Source organism: Cyanistes caeruleus, chromosome 8 (genome assembly GCF_971803275.1).
Source record: "Cyanistes caeruleus chromosome 8, bCyaCae1.hap1.1, whole genome shotgun sequence".
NCBI lineage: Eukaryota > Metazoa > Chordata > Aves > Passeriformes > Paridae > Cyanistes > Cyanistes caeruleus.
Genome location: NC_141708.1, coordinates 20,617,499 through 20,630,648, shown reverse-complemented (window position 1 = coordinate 20,630,648; position 13,150 = coordinate 20,617,499). Strand labels below are relative to the sequence as shown.

The window sequence follows — 13,150 nt, the reverse complement described above, 5'->3', positions numbered from 1 at the left end:
CTATGGAAGGCCATATAGAATAAAAGCAGTCAAATAAAAACATAAACCTGATTTCTTGAAATCTACAAGTCAAAATGACAGTTACCTCAGTAAGTGTTAAAACAGGCTGGTGAACATAAAGGCCAACATAATCAAAATTACTTGCCTTCTGCACTCTGATCAAACAACATAAAAAATGAGCTTCTAAATCCTGTACTGACAAAGACTTTTAATAAAAGACTAACTATTGGTGACCTTCCACTCTTTTCAGAGATGAAGAAATAATGAGTGATTTTAGCATTTAAGTGAGAAACAGAAAGGGGCCAAAAAGCATTCAGTATCCATCCTTAGGAATCTACACATTACCAAAGGACAGTCTGGAGTTTAGGGCCTCAGACAATTCAGCCTGCAGACCGCAACCACACGTAGACATTTGCACAATCAGTAACCAAAGGAGCGTCAAGAACCATTACCCAAAAGAGAGTGTGTGTTGCATAGAACTGTACTGAGGAGAGACAGGGAGAAGGCACCCAGGGGAGAGCAGAGCTGTGCTAGATGCCTACATTGTGGATGCGGAAGAGACAGAGCGCCACGACGTGAGCACACCACTTGGCCCCGGCCCCGCAGGTGCAGCTGCATGACGTGATCCGGCACCGGTCAAACATCACCGCCACGTTGTACGCACCCTTGGGGGGCACCATCTGTGGGGGCACCACAGTGGCACTCAGGTGGAAGCCTGTGGAAATTCACAAGTCCAAAGTTACTCTTTGGGTATTTGGGGAAAAGGTTCAGCCAGCACAGAAATACAGGTATATGCTACTTAAACACTTAAACAATATGTCTGGCAACAACATCCATATAAGGATGGACACGGATCTAGAGCCTCCAGTACTTTTTTCTTCCCAACCAACTATGGCCTAAACATTAGCAGAGAAACATAATGTGTTATTACCAACATACCAGCTTTTCATACATTAATTAATTTCTCTTATTATCTAACAGAGAAAAGCAAAACTGGATAAAATCATCCCTGGAAAGTGTCAGGTTTTGTTTACAGGGTCAAAGCTAGTCTATACACATTTTAGGCATAACTTCTGTGCTAACTCGCAGCAGTGCAGAATGGGCCAGCTGATTTCTTCAGAATTATTTCCAAGTCAATCAATTTTCACAATTTCACAGTCAACTAAAGAAGGCAGCACTTAACCTGAACATTTCCTTCCACTGTATGGCTTCAGAAACTACCCATTTGTCATAAATTATGCACCACGTCGCAATTTTGTTAATATCCCTTTTTTACAAATCATGAACTCAGAAAGACATGCAAAACCTCTTGATTAGACTAAAAACAATGGAGAGGAGAAATTTTAGAAATAACACTTGAATTAATCTAGCCCCATTAACCAGTGACCATAAGCAAAAAAATTATGACAAAGGACCTTAACAAGGCTTAGTTCCATGTAAACTCATGAACAGTGCATATGAGTTGTACTCATAATGCAGCTTCCTCTGGAGATGTTGCTCATCCAGAAGGACACACCGATCAGAAGGCCAGCAGGAGCATGAATCTCTGCCTTTCCTGAAGGTGCCTCTCAGCAGTTAGTCATCTTCTACAGCAATGAGTATCAGCCTCAGAACCTTTTTGCTAATCTGGAATTCAGTTTTAATGAAGCACAGAAAGCACCAGGGCATCGAAGTCATAACCAAACTAGAGTCCAACAGTCTACCTTAAATGGAAAAATATGGCTTGGGACAGATGATAGCTTCTCCATCATGAAGACAAAGTAGATTATAAATCCACACTACTAAGATTTTATTATGATATCGTGAGATCATAAAAATGATGGTGTTCAGGTATGCATCTGACCTACTAAATTTATTTCATTTAAAATAATGTGCATAATTTCCTTCTTAAAATATAAATATAATATAAAATATAATCCCCATATATTTATATATTTTAATATATATTAAAATAAAATCCCAATACCAATACAAATTTGCTCTTACCTTGCTTAACCTATCTTTTCTGTTCACAATTCAAATACTCTCCCTAATGTGAGTGATTATTTTGATTAGTGCACATAACGCCACGCAAATTCTTCAGCCATTTTAGCAATTGGAACAGAATCAAAACAAAAGAAGGCATTCACACAAAATTACTGTGCTGCTTATTACCAGATACAGTTCTAATTTATGCTCCACATTTGGTTAATACAACCCAAACAGTTCAGCTAGTCCTTCTGTTATACCAAAAGCATCTCAGAGTAATGCTCTGACTTTCACATAAGCATATTAAGCATTTCACAAATTGGAATCACAGCAATTCTGTTTCACTGCAAAAAAGAAAATACACAAAAGGTGTTAGAGAAGACAATTCCTGCTACAAGCTCTTGCCTAGCCCCTACCATGACATTTTTCTTTGTTTATGAAACAGTTAACTGGTAATGCAACAAGGGAAGAACACTTATAAAAAGAGACAAAATCTAAGGAGTTTAACACGACATATTACAAGCTCCAAATCAATCTGCAGCTTGACAAACACATCTGACACTTACAATGCTAATTCAAGCAGCACTGCCCAGTTAATTCTTTTGCAACAGCAATCTCGCTGTACTGAACAATTGTTTGTGGGATGGTACAGGAAACTATGTGAGGAAAGCAATCTGGATTATAATTAATGGTTTCTTTTACCAGGAAAAATTAAAGAATCACAAAATTTTGATGTTGGAAAAGACCCCTAGGATCATCTACCCTAAGCATTAACCAGGCACTGCACCGTTCACCACTAAATCATGTCCCCAGGTTCCACATCAATTCATTCAACATGCCTTTCTTCATTGCTATTTTGTTACTGTTGTAGGGACAGTTCTGATGCCCCTACAAAAGTAACAGAAAACACACATCTCTGCCTAGTTAAGGAATTTTTTTAAAAAAGGGGAAAGCAAGAGCTGAACAAAAGCTTTTATACAGAAGTACAAAGCAAGGCAATTTTGGACGGGTGTTTGTTTTAAGCCAAGACAGGAGAACCTCTAAAAAGTGGAGACACTGTTGAAGGAGGTGACAAGTTAGAATCCAAACTGAACCTGCTGCTGCCTTCCTCAGCTATTAAAAAGAAACTAAGACAGAAAAGAAGTCCCTGAAATCTAAACACACCCATTTAATAACAGCGATAATGTCTTCAATGCAACGATGTGGGTATGCGACAGCTACAAAGAGAATGTAGGGAGAAGATCTACAAAAGCCAATCCCATGTGTATATACAGTAGAAAGCTGTAAAAAATTGGGGGTTTGGAATGTAGTGAACAGGCACTACTGTTCAGAAATTATGGATATGGATATGCATGTGGACAAAATGACTAAGATTATGCATGGTTAAAAAATAAATCTACAAAGGGAAATGGGACAAAAAGAGCACAAAGCACAAGTCAAGATTTGTCCAACTGAACACAGTATCACAATGCACTGCTCAATCCCTCTCCAAATCAATCCCCCGCTCAAGAGCTGCTTCATTTCCCGTGTTTCTTCTCCCATTTGTCAGTGTATGAAACTCAATACTGCAACTACACACCTTAAAATCATTTGGAGTGGACAACTGAAAATATATTCACCCTATCTCTGCTGCTCCATTTCTGGGCCGCTATTAATGGAAAACAAATCCCCACAATTAGATACAGTTCCTCTACTAAGGGCAAGGCAACATTACTATTTATACAAAGTTTCTTCCCTTCCTTCCACACACATAATCCTTTGTCAAGGATCACAGTTGTTTCTATGTGCACTTGAGAAGTTTTCCCCTTGTATCACTCACCATCTCTTCTTCCTTACTCTTCTGTTCCCCCAGCCACAAGTTTTGCACTAATATTCCTAGCCTTTGTTCATGTACATTGCTTTACACCTCATCACCTTTTTAATGTATTACTGAAACAAGTGCTGACCACAGTCTTTTACTGTCTATCAAATACTTTGCTCTTTTCCACTGTATAAGTCCCAGGAATTACTAGATTTCAGCAAGCTGCTTTTTAACTCATTTTCTCTCTCAAACATTTGGCTCCTGAAGTTTAGCAGATTCCTTTAGGGGTTTCTCTCAGCACTTCAGTCATGACATTGGAAGATTATAAATGCCCTCAAGAGTCAGTTTAATCCTATTTAGCAAAATTTCCAAATCAATGTTGACATTCCAAAATTACTATCTGGTCCTACTGACAGCTCACTGACACTATAACAAGGTAGTTTTAACTCAATCTGACTTATGTGTGAGTACTGACTTACGTATGAAATCTTATTCTTCGTACATAATTCACTTCCATTCCCATTTTCACTTCTATTCCCAAAAATTCCTGCTATTGCTATTACAATAGACACTGGACCAGGTAATACCCTTTTGGAAGCTTTACCCTATATTCAGATAACAGTTCATCAGTCTCCTGCAGTTTGCATATCGCAAACTCTCTCTCTTTTCGTTCTCTCCAAATCTCTATAGTACATGTCCCTTTTATTCGCTAAGGGTTCTTTACCTAAATTTATTAATTTCACTCATCACTGAGGGTTAAGTATTCCTGGTTCTAATAACTAAACAAGCCCACAGAAGTCTCTATCCCCCATCACATGAAAATATAAGAAATTTCCTCCTTAACATTATACAGTTTTTTATATTATCATTTTTGTTATTACAACAGGCTCACTTCCCACATGCCAAATAATACTCTGATTCTGAAGCTTACACTCACAGAAAAAAAACAACTGTATGGGACTGACACCTCAACATACCAGTAGTACCTTTATTTTACATAATACCTTCTGGTCAAACAGCTGTCACTGAAAAAGCTATCACAAATATTCTTCTTTGCTTCAAAGGATTTAATGAAAAAATCCAGAGTCCAACTCTTTGTATAGATAAGATTAGCTTCTGTAGTCAAAAAGAATAAAAAGAACAAGATAGTAGGAGAAGCTATAAAACCCACTATCCAACAAGAAGGATTTCCATCTGCCAAAATGCTACATTAATAACTACTATTAATAAAACTCTTTTGCTACAAGAATAAACCTTCCTCTGTGCCATACAGGCACTTTAGGCATTGATCATCTGATCAGATAGCTACAAAGTCAAGTTCTCTTTAGCAATGAGGAATTTAAGCATTACAGAGAAAAAGGTATCCTATACAGTTTTTTTCAAAATCCTAAAACAGATTAAGGATCAGAACATTTCTGACCTTTTAGTCCATTTCACAGCTGAGCTGACTGAGGCCAAAATAAAACACAGCATTTAGCTAAAGACATTAGAAAGAACAAATTTTGCAGGGAGCTTCAGCTAGGATGCCAGAAAAGCTTTTTTTGAGACATGGTCATAGCACTGTTGTCCCATTGCAGATATGATTTTGGGACTCTGAAGTATCTAGAGACATGAAGCTCCACTGTTCTTACCTATCTGGAGAGGGTCTTTGACAGCCCTCACCCGGAAGAGCTGTTCCCCTCGCTGGAACTCATCTGCACTGCCATTCGCCAAGCATGAGTACAACCTGCAAGACATAAACAGAATGTGTCAGGATCGTTCTGGTTTTGAGGAACTTCACAGTATTATCCTCTTTGCTGACATGGCTTTGAAAAACCCTTGTTATCTTGAATACAAAGACTAGATCTCTCCTGCTATTTTGACATTACAATTCAACCATAAAAAATTGCTAGTCTCTTTCTAACTGAGTTTGTGTATAGCCACTAGCAGTTTTAGGAATTTCCACCTAAGGCTCTGAAATGCAAATTCATTCATAGTCTAAAACTAAGTCTTTATATAGTAAAGTATAGTTCAAGGTCTAACATTAGCATGTCACAGTATAAACTCCTTCTAGACTAATTATCTGTGTGCTCTTGTGAGGTTTCTTTATATCTGTGTTCATCAGAACAATGAGCATATACAACCAGTTGGCTTGCTCTATTCCTTAGCAGGTGATCTTACATCAGCACTTCTGACATTACCTCCCCCATCTGATACCTGAACCTTAGACAAACATACCCAAGAACTTTCAACAAGACTCTTTCTAAAAGAGTATAGTATCACTACTTTGGAACAAAATTCTGAATGCATAGTTACATGGGTAGACCTCCTATAATGTAAAAGCTTCAGCAAAGCTTAGAAATAGATCTAAAACCAGAAAATCTTTGACTATATCGTCACACAGATAATGTGGAAACATAAGAAATATATTCATCTGACTATATCAACTCTGATCACTGGTGTATTCAGCAAATTTTGGTTCTCCTATTTACATGAACAAAAGGCTTGCACAGCACACTCAGCAAGCCCTCTTTGGAAATTTCTGAACCCAGTTAAAGCTCTGACTCCAGCAACCAGTTCAAACTGGAAAGACGACTTCATAAGACTAATATAAGGACAAAAGTCTACAAGCTGGCCTACTGTTAGTCAAACTAAAGGGTACGTTTATATTGCTATCTTTTACAGACAGAACCTAGATATCTATGTGGTTTTCCTGACACATATGCAAGGCAGCTCACCCCAGAATAAAGCCCCATATCACAGCATATCACACAGTAATCTATCCATGTATTACAAAAGGCACGTGAGAGCCACAGAAGCACCAATACAGGATATTAAAAGGACGATGATTCTCCTCAAGTGAACAGAACCTTTTCTTAAGCATCAGTGAAAAATAAATAGTATTTGTTACCTGATATCCTCCTCATTTTCTGGGAAGCTCCAGAAGGCGATTCGAAGTTGCAGTTGTTCAGGCACTGGAGGATAAACTTTCTCCACCACCTCAAATGGAATGTGAAATGCAACCTGTTTTGCAGAGAGTTCCACCAATGGGATCACCAGCCCATCTTGCAAGAAAAGAAACAAAACACAATTAGCCATTCAGAGAATAAAACTTGTGAGAGGCTAAAGATGTCAAAGCAGGGAGCTCTTCCACTTTCTCTTTTATCTCACCACGTTAAAGACCATCTTTGATGGATAGTAAAAATCAGCACAGAAATCTCTTGAAGAGTTGTCTCTCAACTCCACATTTCTTTTCAGTCACTCAGGGCGTGGGCACACAACCCAAAAAAAAAAATCAGTCCTTGGCCTAAAGAGCTGCATCAGCCTAGCAGTTTGCCTCCTGACAAAACTGACCTTGTTTAGCAAGACTTAAGGTAACCAAGTATTTTTCACACATTTTGGTTACGACAAGGCAGCAACATTCTGCGAACTCCAGTTTACACAGAGAACTAATACAACATATGTGAACAAATAGCAATGGAATGGTTATATCCAGGAACCTTAGTGTTGACTTTTTTTGACAATATTCTGCATTCAGCTATTTACAAGGTTTTAATTTAAATTTGTTGGTTTATTCCCTTCACCTCCATCTTTCATATGATACCTATCTTTATATTGGAGTTCTTTAGAGAAGCAACTGGGAATTCATGTGTCAGTGCAGAGCTGACTACACTAGCTCATGAAGATCTTACCTGAAGGCAATAAGAGCTTTTATATAATAAATTTATTAAAGAAAAGAAGATGCTTAAGAAAGCATCACCTTTCTACCAAACTAACTCCACGTTTTAAGTTTTTACCTGCGGATTAAGATTTCTTATCATCAGACTATAGAACCCTTACCTTTCTGCTTTGCTCTGACCTAGATTACACTTTATACAAAATGCTAGACTTGTCTTATCTGCAAGTACATCCCTGCTTTACTGAGATCACCTCCTGACCTATCACTACAGCAGCCTTCATACCCCCATCTTCCAAACCCCTCATTAATTCAGTTTCAGATAGTCAATGTTAAGTCTCTTCACCTCCCTCACCAGCCTCTAAAACACCACTGGAAGGCAGGATGCAAACCGATCTGGCCCTCAGCTTTCCCTCCACACCAGCCTCCAGGCCGCATATCAAAGGAAAACTTAAGCCCTGATGTCAGTAAGCACTTTCTCACCCTCTGCCTAGAGACACCCTCCAGTCCCAACAGCTGGGAAAAATCGCATAAGGAGAGGGCTTTCAAAGTGCATGCACACAGCAAAGCAGCCAACATCTCCCCCAGCACTGAGCAGACCTGACAAATGAAAGGATTACATAAATACGGAAAAATCCCCAGTTTTCAAACATCCACATTTCTGTTTGGTTTTCTTCAGTGAAATTAGATTAATTAGCTACTATTCCCTTCTCTCAGACAGAATGAATTTTTACCATCAGGGTTGTTTCTCTACAACCAGTGATTTTTACTCTATGTTATAGATCCAGTCTCTGTTTTACAGTGCTAGAATCCCATTCAAAAATGTGAGAGAAGCAGATTATAAAATGAACCACATTGCAAAAAGATGTGCCCCTTTCTCTACAGCTAACAGATAAACAAGCTTATAGCAGAAAAGTAATTTCATTTACACTTTTGACAACCAAAACAGGTGTAAAGCTTTCATCAAGTCACTAAAAAACATACTGCTTTTAATTAGTCTCTAAAAAGTGTACTGTTTTTAATTAGTGAAACATAGTCAAATTAATATCATTCCTGCTGCTACAATAGTAGTAGATACCACAGAATTGAGTCCAAATTGAGGCACTTCCATACTTGAAATTACTCTGAGCAATGAAAGGAGAGGTATTTTGCATTGTTTAAAATGCAGTTATTCTACAGAGGTATTCTATTCAGTTATCTCATTATACAATACTAGAAAAGAGCTAACACCTAAACAACCTCTACAAGGTAAAAGGCCCAAAAAACTACTTCAGTACTGATTGAAACACCTGCGCATTATTTTGAGAGCTGCAAGCCTTCAGCCTGAATGGTAATCCCTTTTACCATTTCTTTTTATAAAGATCTGGTGCTAGGTATGAAGGTTAGATTAGAAATGCTACAACATGAGAACTCCTCACCTGCTCTAGCACAAGTCTAGCACAAGTCAGCCAGCTTGATTTTAATAACTGTACACAGTGAAGTAAGGTAAGGCTGACTTTGCACTGAACCCATTAACTGATTCATCAGCTGTACTGTGTTAGTAGTAATAAGCAAAAAACAGGTGGCCAATTATGTGGCATAACTCAGAGCACACAGCTGAAACATCTTCAGAATAAGGCAGTAAAAACAAAATAAAGAAGTAAAACCTGGAGGGGAAAAAAACAAGTCTTACTTATTAAACTATGCACTGTTCTAAAGCAAAAAGATAGATGGGAAAAAATAGTAGAAATTAACTGAAAAGTAGAAAATACTCCAAGGTGGGTGTATTCACAGTAGCTATCCTGGTACACATGTAAGTGCTAAAATTAAGAAGTTAAACTGCCCCAAGTTTCAAGCAGGTAGTTGCCCATGTAGCCAAGGTGAGACAATCCTACCTGCAATATGGCTCAGAGCAGCATTAGAGGGTCTTTTCCCTTTTTTCTCCTGTAAATTCAGCTAGACAGTTCTACTTTGGTGGTAAAACTAGACTTCAAATAAAGTCATCTGAGCCCCAAAAGGAGATCTATTCAAAAAGTTTATTTCTGGATACATGAATTCTAGGTTGGTGGATTTATATACTTGTATATAAGTATACTTTATATACTTACATACTTGTAGATAGATTCATACACACTTGTATCAATAGGTATTATCAATAAAACAGACAAAAGGTACTCTCGGGTTCTATAACAAATATTTTTAGCCAGGAAGTAAAAAGGAAGTCTGTTAAAAAAGTAAAGGAGAAAGCACCATAGCTTTTGCTGAGAAAGCAAAGATAGGTATAGGAAGGAAGACTTCAAGTTTAATATTAAAAAAATTATACAGCAGTGAACTCATTCTTGAGATAAAATTATCCAAGGGAGAAGATAATTTTAATTGTGGAGCAAAACTAGCAAGAATCCCTATTTGCTCTTGGGAAGCAGACATGATCCAAGCAGAACAAAAAGTACATTTCAAGTCTTGGAAGAATAGAGTCACAAGTAGAGCATAAGCAACCTGAAACAATTCTCACAGGTTAAATGACTAAGAAAACCCAGGTCTGGAAGGGATTCTGAGAAGCCATCTATCTATATCTCCTACCTAAAATGCAAGATCAAGCATATCTGAACCATCCTGAATAAATTACACCTCGTTATTTATTCCTACTGCCACACAGAACATGCAGCTTTGATGAGTACTATCCTGGCTTTTTGCTACTGCTTTACATGAATTACAGGTTTGATTTTTATAGCCATTTTGTAACAGCTAAAACTTTAGCACAGATGCAATTATTCCTGCTGGAACAACAACAACAAAACACCTGACCCCAAAACAGCCAACACAAGCTGCGCACACAAACCTGCATTTTCACTAACAGAACAACTTCTGTGCCAGCAGGACTTACCACACAGAGATGAATGTGTAGCAGTTGCTTAACCTTTCCTATTACAGGGTAGGCTGTAATAAGTTGCAGCCAACAATTACTCATAAAAACAGATCATGTTCAAAATGAGCTAGTAGTATTCCTTCAGCACAGTAACTGAAAAACAGAGAAGAAATGGCTTGAATAATCAGCAGAACAGGGACCATGAGAATACCAAAGAGCTATTAAAACACAACAAAGAAAAAACAACTGGGCTAAACACTGAATTTATCTGTTATAAGGTTATTCCCATTGAGTTACTTTCATTTCACACATCCTTAAAGTAAACTATACATACAAGTAAATGAATACAAATGCAAGTGAACAAAATTCACAGCAAGAGAAAAGACATGGTACAAAGATAAGACACATTGCTTTCCCTATATATAACTTCAGAAAAAATAGCATGTTACGCTGCATTATCTTTTCAGAGAGGAGTCAACAGCTTTGATTTTATAGTAATCCCTGGTCCCCATCTGACTCTTCCCCTCACCTTTCTCAGTGGCTTCTGTCCTAAATGTAACAGAGTAACAAAGTAATATAACTACACACAAAACAAGATGAAGAAAATTAACTGAATCACCTCTGATATCTAAAGCTAAATTGAGAAGGCCAGTAAAACCAAGAGGAAATATGCAGAGTTCAATCTTGACTGGTGAAGGAAGTATGGGGGGGGATGCTACAAAACCTATTTTACAAAAATCCAAAAAGTGCTGATAATTCTCAAACAGGCAAGCAGAGGAATCACTGCCCTTAATCATAACATACCTAAAACCAGCTCCTTAAAAAGATTTGTTTTCTTACTGTTTTCTGTACATTTCCTTCTAAAATTCTGCTGTTGGTTTTAGTTTATTCTCTTGTGGGGTTTTTTTCTTTCTAGAAATTTATTCTGAATTGATATCTTTAAGAAGTAGGTGCCAGGGAAATAGAGTTCTTCAGGGCTCAAGCTCGGCAACAAATATCAGAAAACTTCACATTTGTCTTTAACTCCGTAATACTTGAGAGTGAATGCTGTGAATGTACTTTGAAAACAGTTTCCCAAGGTGAACATTGCAAAATGAAACATAAGCCTTTTAATTAACAATGTACTTGTTATTTCAAATAAATTATATTCAAGGCATTTAGGCCATTGCTTATACTTCCTTTTCTTCTTCCATTTTACCATATAATCAACATCTTATAAAAAGCAACATGTCTATTAAAAATAGACAAAATCCATCTCTGAACTGAGGATAAGCCACGTGGTATGAACCAGAAGCATTTTGCAAAAGTCTGAAAATGAGACACTTTCTCTTCCTTCACAGGTATTTCTCATGGAAAGCTCCATCTACGAGGTACATGAATTTTAGTTCTGTATTCAGAGGTGTTAATTACGAGCAGAACAGATTAAATGGGTCACAGATACACCACCATCAGCTGGTTTTCTATCACACTAACATTTTGCCTCGGTACGTCCCAGCCCTACAAAGTCAACAAAAAGGGAACATCAGAAGAGTTGAACTAATATCCTTGCAGCCTACATAAGCAGTAAGGGTCACAAGACACATCTGTGTCTGCTTGCTGCTCTGTGGCTTCCAAGCAGACTTCTGAAATGAGTAGTGAATACTTACACAAAATTTCCCAAATTTTAGGCAATATTATTAAAAACCATAGTCCATCTATAATGCACTAATACATAATACATAGAGATGATGGAATAGTAAGAGCATCCTTGAACAGTCTTGGGATTACAATTTTGGGAGTAAATCAGACTGACTACAATCAAATTAATTCATGGTCCAGTCACAAGCAGGACAGTTATGCTTTCAAAGAGATAAAGGAAAAGTTCTCCACCTAGGTGGAAGAGATTTTTCAGCTACTCTGTGCCTGTAGGACTTGGAACATATGGTGGTACTGAACCACAGCCACCAAGCTCCGGAAGAAAACTAAATGCTTAACATAAAAATGCAACTGAAATAACCAACATAAATTTAACCATACAAAATAAAGAGAGGTAACATACAAGCACTTAAAACAATTGAACTATTTACCTGTAAACACCCATACCAAAATGGGTCAAAGTAAGGGGAAAGAGGATTTGGAATAAAAGAGCACAACCAAATTGAACAGCATGAGAAATTTCCATTGTAAAGGCTCACAGATGAACTGCTGGAGCAGTTCTGAAGCTCTATCATATAGCAAAAGACAGATCAGCTAGACATATGCTGAGAGTACACTATCCAAAGAAGCACACTAGATAATGAACAAAAACCTCAGTCAAGATGCCCTCTTTCAGACCAGTATTCAGTTGCTTACAATTAGGGATTAATTTGCCTTCAAAAGATCTCTCAGCTGCATATGATCTCTTCAAATCACACAGCTGGGTCTCAGTGATGTTCAAAGTGAACACACATCACAGGCTGCTTCAGTTCAGCTGGAGCTGGAGCTCTTAGAGCAGCCCAGTAGACACAAGGACTGAGCAGACACCAAGAACAGGTACCACTTTCTTGTCCCAAATACAGCACAAGGGAACAAAACCAACAGGCAAGCTGAGGGGTGAAGACCCCGAAGCTGAAGCAAGACCCTCCTACATCAGAGCCTGGCAGCTGAACGGACACAGGGAGCTGCATCTGCACCCAGTCATAGTCTAGCTTGACTACAGGCAGAATGAAGCATCTGAAAACCAGAAGACACAATGTAATATTCAAATACTGACTCACAGCTGTCTTCAATTAGCTGTTTTCAATTCCCCTGCTTCAGATTAATAATTCCATGCCATTTTGTATAAAGGGAAAAAACCCACAATGTTCCTTGTAAGAAAAACCAAGCAAACCACAGTATTGCTAAAAAGTAGAAGATTTTCTTC

The 13,150-nt window shown here is 37.9% G+C and overlaps 1 protein-coding gene across 8 annotated transcripts in view; it reads right to left on the bottom strand.

Annotated features, from left to right (window-relative positions):
• ZSWIM8 (zinc finger SWIM-type containing 8) overlaps positions 1-13,150 on the bottom strand; it is a 55,022-nt gene that overhangs the window by 27,200 nt on the left and 14,672 nt on the right. For 7 of the 8 annotated variants that reach the window (XM_023929420.2, XM_023929423.2, XM_023929422.2 and 4 more), the window contains exons 2-4: positions 6,660-6,813; positions 5,401-5,495; positions 543-715 (exon numbers count right to left, since the gene is read on the bottom strand). In XM_023929420.2, coding sequence (XP_023785188.2) covers positions 543-715; positions 5,401-5,495; positions 6,660-6,813 — 422 coding nt within the window. Of the gene's footprint in view, positions 1-542; positions 716-5,400; positions 5,496-6,659; positions 6,814-10,287; positions 10,423-13,150 lie in introns of those variants that run through there. The other variant, XM_086901027.1, reaches the window with a different exon arrangement.